General features: G+C 46.8%; 1 protein-coding gene across 2 annotated transcripts in view; it reads right to left on the bottom strand.

Moving 5' to 3' along the window:
* Positions 1 to 4,641: 4,641 nt before the first annotated feature.
* LOC113879907 (group IID secretory phospholipase A2-like) overlaps positions 4,642 to 17,889 on the bottom strand; it is a 58,208-nt gene continuing 44,960 nt past the window's right edge. Inside the window, exons 2-4 of one of the 2 annotated variants that reach the window (XM_027521744.1) lie at positions 14,572 to 14,716; positions 12,712 to 12,818; positions 4,642 to 6,449 (exon numbers count right to left, since the gene is read on the bottom strand). In XM_027521744.1, coding sequence (XP_027377545.1) covers positions 6,298 to 6,449; positions 12,712 to 12,818; positions 14,572 to 14,716 — 404 coding nt within the window. In that variant the 3' untranslated portion in view covers positions 4,642 to 6,297. The remainder of the gene's footprint in view (positions 6,450 to 12,711; positions 12,819 to 14,571; positions 14,717 to 17,889) is intronic. The other variant, XM_027521749.1, reaches the window with a different exon arrangement.

Genomic DNA, 17,889 nt, shown 5'->3' with positions numbered 1-17,889 from the left:
AGTCAACCAGGACACTTATTTCTCCAGGGGTGATTATTCTTAAAACAGACACCACCCAAATAAAGTTACATTCCTATAGGGTGACGGTGTAGTGGGTTTTAGTTAAGGAAAGAATTTACTTAGCCTAAGGTCTAACGTGATTAATATCAAAGGTTAATACTTATTTCTTCTATATATTCATTAATGTGTGTAAGGGCAGGGGATGTGGAGACGTAGCAACAAACATTGGCTCAACAAATGAAAAACCCTTCACCAACACAATTTCTAATCAGCCCACTATACTTATACTTATAGTTTTCTAACTTCTCTAAAGAACCTGTTTTTAGAGGGTTTAAAGCATCTCGTGCCTCTCACAGTTGGGAGGCTGTGAGCAATCACATGTGGCCGGACGAGCCTGTCAGGCAGGCTAGAGAACCTTCAGAGGAGTTTGTAGGTTAAAACACTCTTATCACGCCCAGGAATTATTATTAACTGGAGCTCTAGGTTAACTCCTTTTCCGAAAGAGGTGGTGGGGGACAGCCCCCCGTAAAGTCAGAGATGTAGGTGAGAGCACAAAGTAGTAAAGTAGGCAGGCTCTGGTTATGGGGGTAGAAGCTCGAGGAGTTCCAGGGGGACTCCTGAGGCTCGATCCCGCCTTTGCGTATGTCGAGCCTCCTTCCTCATGACCTTTGTCATGGGCGGAGTACCTCATTCTGGCCCCCAACAGCATATAGGTTTCTCAAGAAGCAGGTCAGGTGGTCTGGTATTCCCATCTCTTTCAGAATTTTCCACGGTTTCTTGTGATCCACACAGTCAAAGGCTTTGACATAGTCAATAAAGCAGAAATAGATGTTTTTGTGGCATTCTCTTGCTTTTTTGATGATCCAGCAGATGATGGCAATTTGATCTCTGGTTCCTCTGCCTTTTCTAAAACCAGCTTGAACATTTGGAAGTTCACGGTTCACATATTGCTGAAGCCTGGCTTGGAGAATTTTGAGCATTACTTTACTAGCATGTGAGATGAGTGCAATTGTGTGGTAGTTTGAGCATTCTTTGGCATTGCCTTTCTTTGGGATTGGAATGAAAACTGACTTTTTCCAGTCCTGTGGCCACTGCTGAGTTTTCCAAATTTGCTGGCATATTGAGTGCAGCACTTTCACAGCATCATCTTTCAGGATTTGAAATAGCTCAACTGCAATTCCATCACCTCCACTAGCTTTGTTCATAGTGATGCTTTCTAAGACCCACTTGACTTCACATTCCAGGATGTCTGGCTCTAGGTGAGTGATCACACCATCGTGATTATCTGGGTCGTGAAGATCTTTTTTGTACAGTTCTTCTGTGTATTCTTGCCACCTGTTCTTAATATCTTCTGCTTCTGTTAGGTCCATACCATTTCTGTCCTCTATCAAGCCCATCTTCGCATAAAATTTTCCCTTGGTATCTCTAATTTATTTGAAGAAATCTCTAGTCTTTCCCATTCTGTTGTTTTCCTCTATTTCTTTGCATTGATTGCTGAAGAAGGCTTTCTTATCTCTTCTTGCTATTCTTTGGAACTCTGCATTCAGATGCTTATATCTTTCCTTTTCTCCTTTGCTTTTCACTTCTCTTCTTTTCACAGCTATTTGTAAGGCCTCCCCAGACAGCCATTTTGCTTTTTTGCATTTCTTTTCCATGGGGATGGTCTTGATCCCTGTCTCCTATACAATGTCACGAACCTCATTCCATAGTTCATCAGGACTCTATCAGATCTAGGCCCTTAAATCTATTTCTCACTTCCACTGTATAATCATAAGGGATTTGATTTAGGTCATACCTGAATGGTCTAGTGGTTTTCTCCACTTTCTTCAATTTCAGTATGAATTTGGCAATAAGGAGTTCATGATCTGAGCCACAGTCAGCTCCTGGTCTTGTTTTGCTGACTGTATAGAGCTTCTCCATCTTTGGCTGCAAAGAATATAATCAATCTGATTTCAGTGTTGACCATCTGGTGATGTCCATGTATAGAGTCTTCTCTTGTGTTGTTGGAAGAGGGCGTTTGTTATGACCAGTGCATTTTCTTGGCAAAACTCTATTAGTCTTTGCCCTGCTTCATTCCGTATTCCAAGGCCAAATTTGTCTGTTACTCCAGGTGTTTCTTGACTTCCTACTTTTGCATTCCAGTCCCCTATAATGAAAAGGACATCTTTTTTGGGTTAATTCTAAATTGGGTTAATTCTAATTCTATGTCTTCATAGAACCGTTCAACTTCAGCTTCTTATGCGTTACTGGTTGGGGCATAGACTTGGATTACTGTGATATTGAATGGTTTGCCTTGGAAACGAACAGAGATCATTCTGTCATTTTTGAGATTGCATCCAAGTACTGCATTTCAGACTCTTTTGTTGACCATTATGGCTACTCCATTTCTTCTGAGGGATTCCTGCCCGCAGTAGTAGATATAATGGTCATCTAAGTTAAATTCACCCATTCCAGTCCATTTTGGTTCGCTAATTCCTAGAATGTCGACATTCACTCTTGCCATCTCCTGTTTGACCACTTCCAGTTTGCCTTGATTCATGGATCTGACATTCTAGGTTCCTATGCAATATTGCTCTTTATAGCATCGGACCTTGCTTCTATCACCAGTCACATCCACAGCTGGGTATTCTTTTTGCTTTGACTCCATCCCTTCATTCTTTCTGGAGTTATTTCTCCACTGATCTCCAGTAGTATGTCCCTTCTCAGGGGTAAATAAATCCTGAGGAATCTAAAGCAATCAGGGTAATCCCATCGTCTGGGGCCACCATGGTTTAGGTCTTGAGCAGGAGGTCTGCTGGATGGTGGTTGTGGTAGGGCATATTAAAGAGACAAGGAACAGACAGCGTCTTCTCTGCTGGAGGTCTGGCTTAAGGTCTGGACAACAGCTGCTATCTTAGAGGTAGGAGGCAAGCCGCCCAGAGGGCAAAGACAGCCCAGGGAGGATGGCCAGGAAAGAAACCAGAGCTGATGACATCATCAAGTCACTAAAGGGCCACCTTCCTCCTAGACATCTTGTCACTCGTTGCTGAAACTCACTGAGTCACAGTTTGGGGCTGGAAAGCTTCCTGACTGGCGTGAATGGGAGGGGGTGCCAGGGAACAGAGCAGGAAGAATTGCAGTGGAAGTAGCATCCTGACTCTGGGTTCTGTTGGTTGAGGGCTCTCTGGAGGTTCCTGTTCCCATTCTCAGCCTCAGGGGGCTCCATTGTAACATGGGGATAATAACGTCCTTATCTGCCAACACTGGTACTGTCACAAGGCCACAGAGTTTGCGAGCTCTGATGAGTCAGTGAAGGTACCAGCTCTTGACAATGTGTCTTGAATAGACCTCATGTGTCACAATCTAACATATACAGGTTCCATGCAGAAAGGAGAGAAGAAGTGGGTGGAAAGAGGGGGTTTCAGGTTTCAGGTTTGGTCTCTGTATAAGACCACCACCCAGGTGCCTTAGCGGTAAAGAATCTGCCTGCCAGTGCAGGAGACCCGGGTTCCATCCCTGGGTTGGGACATTCCCCTGGAGAAAAGAAATGGTAACTGACTCCAGTATGCTTGCCTGGGAAACTCCATGGACAGAGGAGCCTGGTGGGCTGCAGTCCAAGGGGTCACAAACAGTCAGACAGGACTTAGTGACTCAACAACAAGTACCAGTTAATTTCAAAAGAGAAATTACTATGTGTCAGGCATTGTGCTAAGAGCTTAACATGCATTAACCTTATTTAGTACAGTGGCCTCAACTTATTTTCTTATTTCCATATAACTTCACACACAAGGAAATCTAGCTTTTTCATATAAGCTCATAAGGCTGATCAGTAGTACAATGACATTTTTTTCTTTTGGCTGCACTTCCGTTATGACTAACCTAGACAGCATATTAAAAAGCAGAGACATTACTTTGCCAACAAAGGTCCATTTCATCAAGGCTATGGTTTTTCCAGTACTCATGTATGGATATGAGAGTTGGGCTGTAAAGAAAGCTGAGTGCCGAAGAACTGATGCTTTTGAACTGTGGTGTTGGAGTAGACTCTTGAGAGTCCCTTGAACTGCAAGGAGATCCAACCAGTCCATCCTAAAGGAAATCAATGCTGAATATTCTTAGAATGACTGATGTTCAAGCTGAAACTCCAATAATTTGGCCATCTCATGTTAAGAGCTGACTTGTTGGAAAAGACCCTGATGCTGGGAAAGATTGAAGGTTGGGGAAAAAGGGGATGACAGAAGATGAGATGGTTGGATGGCATCACTGACTCAATGGACATGAGTTTGAGTAAGCTCTGGAAGTTGGTGATGGACAGGGAAGCCTGGCATGCTGCCATCCATGGGGTCGCAAAGAGTCGGACACAACTGAGCAAATCAACTGGACTGAACTGCACAGCTTTTGGGATCTTAGTTCCCCAAACAGGGATCGAACCTGGGCCCTTGGCAGAGAAGGTGCAGAGTTCTAGCCACTGGACTGCCAATAAAGACCTTGGAATCTGAACCTGGCACCCATAGTTCTTAGCCTCTACTATGCTCTCTCTGAGGTTCACGCAGAAGGAAAACCACTCGGTCAGCTCTTTCACCGAAGTGTGTCACAGCCCAGATGGTGTGGGTGGTCCAGGTGCCCCGGCCATGTAGCTAATCCTTTATGAATGACAGGTGGGACTTCTTGTAAGAATATATTCACCATCTATCCATTCATCCAATGAAGGCAGATTCCCTAACTGCCAAGCCTGGGACGAGAATTCTTGGGCAAGGGAATGATTTATTGAGGAAGTGCCTTAAGGAGAAACCTGTAGGAGAAAGAGGAAAACAGGGCAGGCCAGGGCACAGATCCAGACATCTAGGCTGAGCCCAGGAGGAGCCCTGGGGCACGCCGTGTACGACCCAGATGGCCTTGCATCAGGCGGGGAGAGGGCAGTTATGCCCTCCACAGTGTCATTCTCCCAATTCACTGGTTAGAGGTGGGCGAGGAGAGGTGGGTGATGGGTAGGGTGGCACCCAGCAGCCTGGGGGCAATCCTCAAGAGAAGGAGGCCGAAGTGCGCACTTGGCAGCTGACCCCTGGGTTGGGGACCTGGGCCACGAGGGGATCTGGGTGGGGCCTGAACACCACCTGCCCCCACCTCCATCTCTTCTCTGGGGGCTCTTTGATTCCAAAGCATTGACTGCACACCTATCACCTGGGGGAGCAGAGGAAGCAGAGATGAGAGTGAAGCGAACTCCACCCTCCCGGAGCTCCAGTCTGCTCAGAGCGGCCCAGACAATCACACACCACTCAAGCAGGAGCTCGGCAAGGTGAAGACCCGTAAAGTGCTGCGGGAACTTGAGGGTGGGACTGAGCCCTTGGAACTGGAGAGGAATCAGCCGGAGAAGACTTCTGTAGGAAGGGGTCCTTGGACCCTGAGGAGCCTCGGGTGGGCTTAGCTACCTGGGGGACAGCAGGCCAGCGGAGCATCGCTGCAGAAGTCCAGGTTGAGCAAATGCCTGGCAGTCAGAGAGGAAAGAGTGCCCGGAAGTCCCATGGCCTGCAGACCTGGAGTCCAGGGAGCTTGGTCTAGTCCTTGCCTCAAAAAGTATTTACTGAATCCCTCTGGGTTCGGGGTACTGCTTTGGGCACCAGAGTCCAAGACAAGCATTAGCCAAGTCTGCAAGGGTCCCCAAGGCTCCAAGGGAGAGGGACACAGTGCCAGGTAGTAACGGGTCCCAGACACCCTGCCTGCAGCCCCCTGCCCCGTCCTGGATGTGCAGAGCCTTGGGGTTGTGGGTTTTTTTTTTTATTTCTTTATAATTGGAGGATAATTGTTTTATAATATTGTGTTGGTTTCTGCCACACATCAGCATGAATCAGCCATAAGTACACATGTGTCCTGTGATGACTGGAGGGGTGGGATGGAGCGGGAAGCAGGACTCGGGGCCTTGGGGTTTGAAGAAGCAGAGTCCCATGGACAGAAAGATCCATATCACCCTTTACAGAGGCCACTCTGGCAGCTGCTTGGATGGTGTTTTAGGGGCAGGGGGAACCTGGAGGGGCCTGGTGAGTGGTCATGAAGGGAGAACCTGCTTGCCCCGCCCCTAGACCCTTCCCCCAGTACCCACTGCTTTGCCCCAAACACACACACCCCCTGTCGGCTCCCTGGCCTTGGTTTTTCCTAAGATCTCAATCCACCCTCGGAACAGACAGCCTGGGAGATTCAGAAGGTCCAAGAGGCAAGTGGTAGCTAGGGGTGAGGCCAAGCCCCTTCCTCTTCCAGGAGTGCTTTAAAGGCTCCAGGCGGGAGTCGGGGCTGTGGCCAGTGGTCCTGGGGGGCCTTCCCCAGAGCTCAAGATGAAGGGGGACAGGCTAGAGTCTCGCCCTCGCATCTGGAAAGATGACGCAGGTGATTCTTGTAGGTGTTCAGGTTCCGCTGTAGGCAGAAGGCCAACGTCTTGTCACAGGCGCACAGCTGCTGCTCACACCAGCTCCCCTTGGTGGCTGCGAGGGAGTGAAGGAGGGCACTTAAGCGGTCTGCCCCTTCCCGTGGTAGGGTGGGTCGTCGCCCCTGGAGGGGAGCTGCTGAAGGCAGCTCAGCCCTCATCCACCCTTTGGTGCCCTTCCCGGGTCCTTGGACTCTGGCTCTGTGACCTTGGGCATGGGGTGTGACCTCCCTTTGTGCCATTGGTCCTTCGTTCATTCATCCGTTCAGTAAGCAACTGAGCACCTGTCCTTCGGGAGTCTTAGGAGGGAGAGGAGAACAGAATGGACACCTGAGTTCACACTCCCCTGGGGCGGGGCAGGGGTGGGCAAATGTCAGAGAAGCGTGTGGTCATTGTTGTTCAGTGGCTCAGTCCTGTCTGACTCTTTGTGACCCCACGGATGGCAGCATGCCAGGCCTCCCTGCCCTTCACAGAAGTGAGTGCAACTGTGCTTACCCGGAAGTAAGGAACAAGGCAGGGGCTCTGAGCTGGTGACTGATGGGACTGACTGAGTGTCAAAAGCCATTTGAGCTGAGATCAGAAGAGTGAGCTGTTGCTCCTACTCTGGAAAGCCAGGGTGGAGGAGACGGATTGTTCCTAGCAGAAGGAACATCATGTGCCAAGACCTTGAGGAAAGACGGACCATGGTGCTTCAGTTTCACCATCTGTCAAATGGGGATAAGAGAGCCGGACCTACTGCTTAGCATGGGGACCTCTGCTCAGTATTTTGTAATAATCTATAAGGGATAAGAATCTGAAAAAGAATATGTATACACACACACACACACACACACACACACACACACACACACACATATTCAGATTAAAATAAGAAGGCAAAGCCTTTAGCACATAGTAAGTGGTCAATAAATGTTGGCCATTTCAGTTGTTGCCACTAAGTTCTCAGTTGACAGGGACAGCTGGTGATCCCATTCAGCTTCCAGCCCCGGGACTTGCTGCCTTTCTCCGTGCGTGGACCCTGCGGCTTGGTGACCTGGGTTACAGCTCAGGCTTTCTCATTTGTAGCTGTGTGACCCTGAGCAAACAGTGCACTCTAGTTTCAGTTTTCTTGACAGTAAAATGGAGATCCGGGCTTCCCAGGTGGCTCAGAATTTGCCTGCCAAGCAGGACACATGGGTTCAAGTACTGGGTCAGGAAAATCCTCTGAGGAAGGAAATGGCAACACACTCCAGTATTTTTGCCTGGCAATTCCCATGGACAGAGGTGATGGGCGGGTCACACTTCATGGGGTTGCGAAGAGTAAGATGTGACTTAGTGACCAACAACAACAAGAAAATGATCACCGGAGTGGTGCTGCCTTCTCTCTGGGCTACTCTAAGAGCCCGGGAAGATGAAAAAATGAGCAGTAACCTCAGTAACTCAATGAAACTAAGCCATGCCGTGTGGGGCCACCCAAGATGGACAGGTCACAGTGGAGAGGTCTGACAGAATGTGGTCCCTGGAGAAGGAAATGGAAAACCACTTCAGTATTCTTGCCTTGAGAACCCCATGAACAGTATGAAAAGGCAAAAAGATAGGACACTGAAAGATGAACTCCCCAGGTCAGTAGGTGCCCAATATGCTACTGGAGATCAATGGAGAAATAACTCCAGAAAGAATGAAGGGATGGAGTCAAAGCAAAAACAACACCCATTTGTGGATGGGACTGGTGATAGAAGCAAGATTTGATGCTGTAAAGAGCAATATTGCATAGGAACCTGGAATGTTAGGTCCATGAATCAAGGCAAATTGGAAGTGGTCAAACAGGAGATGGCAAGAGTGAATGTCAACATTCTAGGAATTAGCGAACTAAAATGGACTGGAATGGGTGAATTTAACTCAGATGACAATTATGTCTACTACTGTGGGCAGGAATCCTTAGAAGAAATGGAGTAGCCATCATGGTCAACAAAAGAGTCTGAAATGCAGTACTTGGATGCAATCTCAAAAATGACAGAATGATCTCTCTTCGTTTCTAAGGGAAACCATTCAATATCACAGTAATCCAAGTCTATGCCCCAACCAGTAAAAATGAAGACGCCAAAGTTGAACGGTTCTATGAAGACCTATAAGACCTTCTAGAACTAACACTGAAAAAAGGTGTCCTTTTCATTAAAGGGATTGGAACGCAAAAGTAGGAAGTCAAGAAACACCTGGAGTAACAGGCAAATTTGGCCTTGGAGTACAGAATGAAGCAGGGCAAAGGCTAATAGAGTTCTGCCAAGAGAACACACTGGTCACAGCAAAACCCTCTTCCAACAACACAAGAGAAGACTTTACACATGGACATCACCAGATGGTCAACACTGAAATCAGATTGATTATATTCTTTGCAGCCAAAGATGGAGAAGCTCTATACAGTCAGCAAAAACAAGACTGGGAGCTGACTGTGGCTCAGATCATGAACTTCTTATTGCCAAATTCAGACTTAAATTGAAGAAAGTGGAGAGAACCACTAGACCATTCAGGTATGACCTTAATCAAATCCCTTATGGCTGTATAGTAAAAGTGAGAAATAGATTTAAGGGACTAGATCTGATAGACAAAGTGCCTGATGAACTATGGATGGAGATTCGTGACACTGTACAGGAGGCAGGAATCAAGACCATTCCCAAGAAAAAGAAATGCAAAAAAAAGCAAAATAGCTGTCTGAGGAGGCCTTACAAATAGCTATGAAAAGAAGAGAAGCAAAAAGCAAAGGAGAAAATGCCGGGAGCCAGCACGGGAGTCCCCACCCATGACAAAGTCATGCGGGAGAGCTTTGATGGGCAAAGCGAGTCAGAGCTCGAGGCCAACCCCGACCCCCGCTACCATCTGCCTGAGCGTCTATCCCCAAACCAGAATCTCTCTGTTTTACTATTTCACGACCTTCACCAATTCTTCTGACATTAATGGGGGGCTATCCCCAACCACCTTTCTCTGAGGAAAATTAACTTAGAACTCTAGTTAATAATTCTCCTGGGCATAATAGGAGTGTTTCAATTCAGACCCCTCTGATGACTTTCTAGCTTGCCTGACAGGTTTGTTCGGACTCCTGCAGCTACACATGTGATTATTCAAAGCCTCCCAACCACGAGAGGCACGGGAAGCTTAAGATAGTCTAAGAATGCAGAGCTTCTCAGAGAGTTAAGATTGTTAGAATAGAACTAGTAGAGGATTTCTTTGTTGAGCTAATGCTTGCTGCCAAGTTTCCCTATCCCTTACCTACTGTGTCCCTGGGAGTGTATTGATTAATATAGTTGGTGTATAGAAATGTAAGTAGTAGTTTTAATGTTTGTAACCTTGGACCCTTGAGTTAATTCTTTTCTTGTTATAGCCCACCACACTTTTGCCCTATAGGAATGCAACTTTATCTAATGCTTTCAGAGGGTGGCGCCTGACTTTAGAATAATCACCTTTAGAGAAAAAAAAGTTTTCTGAAGAAAGGGTCATAAAATGTTAACAGGCCTCCTGGCCAGAAGATGATGTAAATCACCTAAAGCTTTTGCATATAATAAGTTTTCAGAAAGAAAGCCTGGCTTCAATAAGGATCAAGGACTGCTGACCTTGCAAGACTCTACCCACCATCCCCCCTCCCTCCCCCGCCATTATCCTCTATGCACAACTTAAGGTATAAAAACTACTTTGGAAAATAAAGTGTGGGCCTTGCTCACCGAAGCTTGGTCTCCCCGTGTCATTCATTCTCTTTCCTTTTCCTTTTCAGGCTGATATTCCTTGGAGCGCAGGGGCCCTCTGCATTTATTTTCCTGACTGGGCTTCTAAGACCCACTTGAGAAGGTGCCTAAGGTGGGGCACCCTCTGCGATTCGAGAGGGTGCCTGCAGCCTACGTGAACAGAGCAAGTCCCGTGCTGGGGCTTTGTTGGCTTTCTGTGTAAACCAAGGAATATCAGCCTCTTTTCTCTCCTCTATTTTCTTAACTGCAAAATTCTTTCCTTATCTCTTTCTCTACTTCTATCCTTTTCGCCAACGCCGTCCTCCCGAGGGAATCCCTGGATCCAGCCTGGGCTGGACCCCGGCAAGAAAAGGAAAGATATACCCATTTGAATGCAGAGTTCCAAAGAACAGCAAGAAGAGATAAGAAAGCCTTCCTCAGCAATCAACACAAAGAAATAGAGGAAAACAATAGAATGAGAAAGACTAGAGACCTCTTCAAGAAAATTAGAGATACCAAGGGAACCGTTCATGCAAAGATGGGCTCAATAAAGGACAGAAATGGTAGGGACCTAACAGAAGCAGAAGATATTAAGAAGAGGTGGCAAGAACACACAGAAGAACTGTACAAAAAAGATGTTCACGACCCAGATAATCACGATGGTGTGATCACTCACCCAGAGCCACACATCCTGGAATGTGAAGTCAAATGGGCCTTAGGAAGCATCACTATGAACAAAGCTAGTGGAGGTGATGGAAATAGAGTTGAGCTATTTCAAATCCTAAAAGATGATGCTGTGAAAGTGCTTCCCTCAATATACCAGCAAATTTGGGAAACACAGCAGTGGCCCCAGGACTGGAAAAGGTCACTTTTCATTCCAATCTCAAACAAAGGCAATGCCAAAGAATGCTCAAACTACCACACAATTGCACTCATCTCACATGCTAGTAAAGTAATGCTCTAAATTCTCCAAGCCAGGCTTCAGCAATACATGAACTGTGAACTTCTAGATGTTCAAGCTGGTTTTCGAAAAGGCAGAGGAACCCGCGATCAAATTGCCATCATCTGCTGGATCATCAAAAAAGCAAGAGAATGCCACAAAAACATCTATTTCTGCTTTATTGACTATGACAAAGACTTTGATTGCGTGGATCATAATAAACTGTGGAAATTCTGAAAGAGATGGGAATGCCACGCCACCTGACCTGCCTCTTGAGAAACCTATATGCAGGTCAGGAAGCAAGAGTTAGAACTGGACATGAACAATAGACTGGTTCCAGATGGGAAAAGGAGTATGTCAAGGCTGTATATTGTCACCCTGCTTATTTAACTTCTATGCAGAGTACATCATGAGAAACGCTGGGCGGGAGGAAGCACAAGCTGGAATCAAGATTGCCGGGAGAATTATCAATAACCTCAGATATGCAGATGGTACCACCCTTATGGCAGAAAGTGAAGGAGAACTAAAGAGCCTCTTGATGAAGGTGAAAGAGGAGAGTGAAAAAGTTGGCTTAAAGCTCAGCTATCAGAAAACTAAAATCATGGCATCCAGTGCCATCACTTCATGGGAAATAGATGGGGAAACAGTGGAAACAGTGGCTGACTTAATTTTTCTGGGCTCCCAAATCACTGCAGATGGTGATTGCAGCCATGAAATTAAAAGATGCTTACTCCTTGGAATAAAAGTTATGACCAACCTAGACAACATATTGAAAACCAGAGACATTACTTTGCCAACAAAGGTCCATCTAGTCAAGGCTACGGTTTTTCCAGTGGTCATGTATGGATGTGAGAGTTGGACTATAAAGAAAGCTGAGCACAGAAGACTTGATGCTTTTGAACTGTGGTGTTGGAGAAGACTCTTGAGAGTCACTTGGACTGCAAGGAGATCCAACCAGTCCATCCTAAACGAAATCAGTCCTGAATATTCATTGGAAGGACTGATGCTGAAGCTGAAACTCCAAACCGTGGCCACCTGATATGTAGAACTGACTCATTGAAAAGACCCTGATGCTGGGAAAGATTGAAGGCAGGAGGAGAAGGGGATGACAGAGGATGAGATGGTTGGATGGCATCACCTACTCAATGGACTTGAGTTTGAGTAAACTCCAGGAGTTGGTGATGGACAGTGAGGCCAGGTGTGCTGCGGTTCATGGGGTCACAAAGAGTCAGACATGACTGAGTGACTGAACTGAACTGAACCTTGGTAGCCGGAGTGATTATTCAAGCATGCATCTGCAGGGCACCTTATGTCTCCTCCTATTTTAGTTTTTGAATTAACTTTATGGAGTAGAATGCTGTTATCCTGAGTTTCCAGAGGAGGATCCTGAGGTTCAGAGAAGTTAAGCAAAGTGTTCAAGGTCACACAGCTGGTCGGTGGTGGGTCTGGGATCTAAGCTGAGGTCTGGCAGCCTTCCAGATCCTAAAGGGGTCAAAGTCCCTATGGGACCTCTCCGTACTTCTACCCCTATTGCTGCCTCTCCTTCACAGCCCAGATATTGAACTGGATATATGAGAAAAACAGAGAGGCTGAGCAGCTTGTGCTTTGTCACACAGCATACGAAAGCAATGTGTGCGGTAACTCCTTTGCTCAGCCTCCTACTCCAACCCTGAGGCCCAGGCACTCACAACACTGGACATTCCCCTGGAAAAAGGTGTAGTCGTAGTGGTCGTAGAGGTAGTCACAGTTGTGGGGTGTCAGGTAACCGTAGCAGCAGTTGTGGTCATAGCAGCACCTGGCAGGAGAGGACAGGAGGTAGGTGAGTCCTTGGCTGACTTGAGTCTCATGTTGCCCCTGCCCCAGAGCAGAAACTGCGTGTCCACCTCGGAAGTCAAGGCCTGCAGGGTCTAGTCTGCTTTCTAGCTAAAACTTCTCGAGTGCTTCCTGTGTACCAGGTGGTGGTTTAGTCTCTAAGGAGTGTCTGACTCTTGTGACCCCATGGACTGTAGCCCGCCAGGCTCCTCTGTCCATATGATTCTCCAGGCAAGAATACTGGAGTGGGTTGCCATTTCCTTCTCCAGGGGCTCTTCCTGAACCAGGAATCGAACCCGGGTCTCCAGCATTGCAGGAAGATTGTTTACCATCTGAACTATGAGGAAGATTCCCTCCTGTGTACCAGGCACCTGCTCTACCTAGGAATTCTCTCTTAATCCTTTTGGCCGCTCTGGGATAGAGGTACTAGCATTATCCCCATTGAACAAATGAGGAAACTGAGGCTCTGGGAGGTCAGGCCACATGCCCAGGATCATACAGCCTGTATGTGGTGGGTGAGGGTTCTGGCCTCGGGCCTGGCTGGCTCTCATCCCTCCTCTGGCAGATCCCTGGGTTGCTGTGAAAACCAATGAGATCATGGCAAAATGAAGTGGGACTTTTTCAAAAACAATGTTCAACGGCAATGGGAAGTGTTTGTGGCTCTTCTAACTAGTTTGGGGTTGAGGGTGCAAGGCAGACTTCAGAAAGTCTGGGGAACCCTCCAGAAGGCTGGGGCTGGATCGGAGCTCAGCAGAGTTCCTAGCAGGGAAAAACATGAGACCATTCAGGTAAGACCTAAATCAAATCCCTTGTGATTATACAGTGGAGGTGATTAATAGATTCAAGGGATTAGATCTGATAGACAGAGTGTCTTGAAGAACAGCTATGGACTGAGGTTTGGAACATTATACAGGAGGTGGTAACCAAAATCATCCCAAAGAAAAAAATATGTAAGAAAGTAAAATAGGAATAGGAATAGCTTAGAAATAGCTGAGAAAAGCAGAAAAGTGAAAGGCAAAAGACAAAGGGAAAGATATTTCCAAATCAATGCAGAGTTCCAGAGAAGAGCACGGAGAGATAAGAAAGCCTTCCTCAGTGATCAGTGCAAAGAAATAGAGGAAAACAGTACATTGGGAAGGACTAGAGATCTTGCCAACAAAATTGGAGACACCATGGGAATATTTCATGCAAAGATGGGCACAATAAAGGACAGAAATGGTATGGACCTAACAGAAGTGAAAGAGATTAAGAAGACGTGGCAAGAATACACAGAAGAACTATACAAAAAAGGACTTAATAACCTGGATAACCACCACAGTGTGATCACTGACCTACAGCCAGACATCCTGTTGTGTGACGTCAAGCAGGCCTTAGGAAGCTTTACTAGAAACAAAGCTATTGGAAGTGATGGAATTCCAGTTGAGCTCTTTCAAACCCTAAAAGATGATGCTGTAAAAGTACTACACTCAATAAGCCAGGGAAATTTGGAAAACAGCAGTAGCCACAGGACTGAAAAAGTCAGGTTTCGTTCTGATCCCAAGGAAAGGCAATGCCAAAGGATGTTCAAACTACTGCACAATTGTGCTCGCTTCACATGCTAGCAAGGTAATGCTCAAACTCCTTCAGGCTAGGCTTCAACAGCACATGGCACCAGATGAATAAAAGGATGGAGAAGAAGCAGGAGGGGAAAAGGGAGGGTCCCTGGGGAGAGGCAGAGCATGATTGGGAGGCATTACCAGTCTGTGGCATCTCTGGGTAGGCCTTGGCCACCAATTCTGCAGTAACAGCCATAGGATGAATAGAAGAAGATGGGGATCTTCCCCGTCACTTGTCTGACCATCTCGTTCAGGTCCAGTATGTCGGCCTCGGCTGGAGCCACACCTGCCAAGGAGCCCAGCCACAAGGAGAGGACGTGAATCTCAGGGGAGTCCAGGGGGCTGCAGGCCTGGCACCTCTGCTCTGCCTGGGCCAAACCAATGACCTTGGATAATAAAGTAACCACAAACACTACGGCTATTGGAAATATAATGACAGTTGGTAACTGATTACCAGGGATCTTTTCATGTGGAGACCTACTGACTTCTTCCTTTCCATGAGAGACTCTTTTTTTTTTAATCCTTTTATTTTGGTTAATTCTTGATGTAGAGAAAAGTTGCCAAGATCATATAAAGAGATCTCATACACCTCCCCATTCAGTTTCCTCTCATCATGGTATATGTATGAAAACTAAGAAGCCAGTATTGGAACCATAAATGCTGTTTTTAATCTCCATTTTAGGGATGAACACACTGAGGCTCAGTAACTTGTTCCAGGTCATGGTAGCTGGTAAACAGAGGAGCAGGATAAAGCCCAGGGCAGTCTGGTTCTGCTCTGTCTCTGGGTCACAGTCTATAGTTGGAAGACACTCCCCCTACCACCCCCGACTCCCACCACAGCCCATAGAGAATCCACACATTAAACAGTATGTGTGGGGGCTTCCCTGGTGGCTCAGTGGTAAAGAATCCGCCTGCCAGTGCAGGAGACACGGGTTCAATCCCTGGTCCAGGAAGAGCCCACGTGCCGAGGAGCAGCTAAGCCCGTGCGCCACAGCTGTCATGCCTGGGAGCCACAACTACAGAGCCCACGTGTTGCAGTTACTGAAACCTACGCCCCCTAGAACCTTCCTTCCACAACAAGAGAACCCCCCGTGCTGAGAAGCCCACACACGGCTACTAGAGAGAAACCTCACCCAGCAACAGAGACCCATCACTCCCAGAAATAAAATAAAATAAATAAAATCATTTTTTAAAAAAAGCCTCTTGAGAAAACTATGCATGGCTCTTCTGGGAAGCAGCATGATTTAGAAATCAGTTTTTCATGAATATTTTTCACTTTAGTCATAATATCTGCTGGTGAGAATTGATCATAAAGGAAATACATTTTATTGGGAGAGAGGAATGCATTATATTGAGTTAGGAGAAATAAAATATATTAAGCCAGTGAGTTCAGGGAAGAATTTGGGAGAAACAGATGAGATGCGAAAGGGACTGGAATGTACCTGTGTGCAACCTCAGGAGATGATCCAAGAACACAGATGGAGCCCTGAGTCTCAGACAGACTGGGCTGGGGAGGCCCCTTCGGGTGACCTTAGTTTTGGAAGCTCACCCCCCACCCTCAAGTAAATGGTGTTATAATGAAGCTCTCAAATAAAGTGAGTAATAAGCAGGGGAGAGCCCTAAACTAGGGAAAGCTGGGGCTGGGATGAACTCATGCAGTGGGCCGGGGGTGCCATCAGAAGCAGGGTGCTTGCCTTGTGAAGAAAGTGATAGTTACTCAGTGGTGCCCGACTCTTTGCAACCCATGGACTGTAGCCTGCTAGGCTCCTCTGTCCATGGGATGCTCCAGGAAAGAATACTGGAGTGGATAGCATTCTGTTCTCCAGGGGATCTTCCCGACCCCGGGATCGGATCTGGGTCCATTTCAGGCAGATGCTTTACTGTCTGAGCCACCAGGGCTGCAGCTAAATGTTGACTGGTAGATCTGGGACTCGCAGGTGGGTCGTGTCCCAGTGTGTGGAAGTCCACATTGCCACTCTCGTCTGCCATGGTGGCTCTAGCTCTACAGATGTTAAAGAGAAACCTTACTAATTTTGACTGTGCTGAGGAATGGCCCCAGGCCCCTTGGAACCCCAGATTTGGTGATAAGGCCCCAGAAACAGCCCACGGCCAAGAGAGTTAATGTGCACCCAATAGGCCAGCCAGGGATCTGAATTCAGAATCTCACCTTTTTGCTGAGCCTCCATCCGCTTGTGCACCCCAAGTTTAGACCTTTCTATTCCAGCTTAGAAGTAGCCACACTAATTCACACCTGAGTTCTGCAGCTGTTCCTCGCCTAGCAAACAAATTCAGCTTTGATTCAGGGTGCTTTCAGTGGTCTTATTTCTCACAGTTTTACAGTGAGGTCAACCCAGTCCTTGGGAATCGAGGAGCTCAAATTGTGGTCAAGAGGGCTTCAGGACACTGACTTAGCTTAACAGTGATTCCTGCCTTGGTTGCTTTTTCCATCCTCAGCTGTTGCTTAGGAGGATGGAGCCCCTTCTCCCAAGGGTTAGTGACAGTGGCAGGGGCCATGTCACTACTAACTCATGCATGCACTTTGTGTGAAGTTACTTCTCGCTAACTGTTACTTACACTTGCTAAGGTTTTGTGTATATTTCATTAGACTCCTTCTAACAACCCAATGAAGAGGTATTATTGTACCCACTTTACAGATGAGGATATAGAGGGGTAGGGGGAATTGGCCAAGGTCATACCACCGGAAGCTGATGGGCCAGCATCTGAATGCAGGTTCATCTGTGTATTTCATCTCTACACCATATTGCCTCTTTGCATCTGAGAGATGAATTTGTGCAGCTTGATTGCAGTTTTCCTAATGGTTTTCACTGTAACCCTGCTGATGTGTTCCTCTAGGGAATTTGGGAGTCCCCAAAACAACATAAAGCACATTAAAAAATGAAGTGCAAATCCTTTCTCATATCACATATTCTGAGATGGATCAACAAGTAAAAACTCCAGTTTACTAGCAACCAGATTTGCAACATTTGATCTGTTAAAGATCAGGTGGAAACTTCACCATTTCCCAATGGACAACAGAACCCCCAGGGTCAAGGGAGCAGAAAGGGTTCTAAAAATGTAGTGGTTTATCACTAAGTCGTGTTCAACTCTTTCGACCTCATGGACTCTAGCTTGCTAGGCTCTGCTGTCCATGGGATTTCCCAGGCAAGGATACTGGAGTGGATTGCCATTTTCTTCTCCAGGGGATCTTGCCAACCCAGGGATCAAACTTCAGTCTCTTGCATTGCAGGCGGATTCTTTACTGACTAAGCCACCAGGAAAGTCCCCTAAAAGTGTGGAGAGGTGTGCATATGTAAGAAATTACTATTATCTAGTCAGAGGGACACAGGAGAGCAGATCCATTTCTGTAGTTTGTGTCCGAAGTACCACAGACGTCAGTTCAGCTGGAGCCCAGTTTCTGAACTTCTAGTTTCCCACCTTTGCCTGCCACATAGCTTGGCC

This window comes from Bos indicus x Bos taurus, chromosome 2 (genome assembly GCF_003369695.1).
Source record: "Bos indicus x Bos taurus breed Angus x Brahman F1 hybrid chromosome 2, Bos_hybrid_MaternalHap_v2.0, whole genome shotgun sequence".
Classification (NCBI taxonomy): Eukaryota; Metazoa; Chordata; class Mammalia; order Artiodactyla; family Bovidae; genus Bos; species Bos indicus x Bos taurus.
The sequence above is the reverse complement of the archived record's forward strand: the minus strand, read 5'-3'. Positions and strand labels throughout refer to the sequence as shown.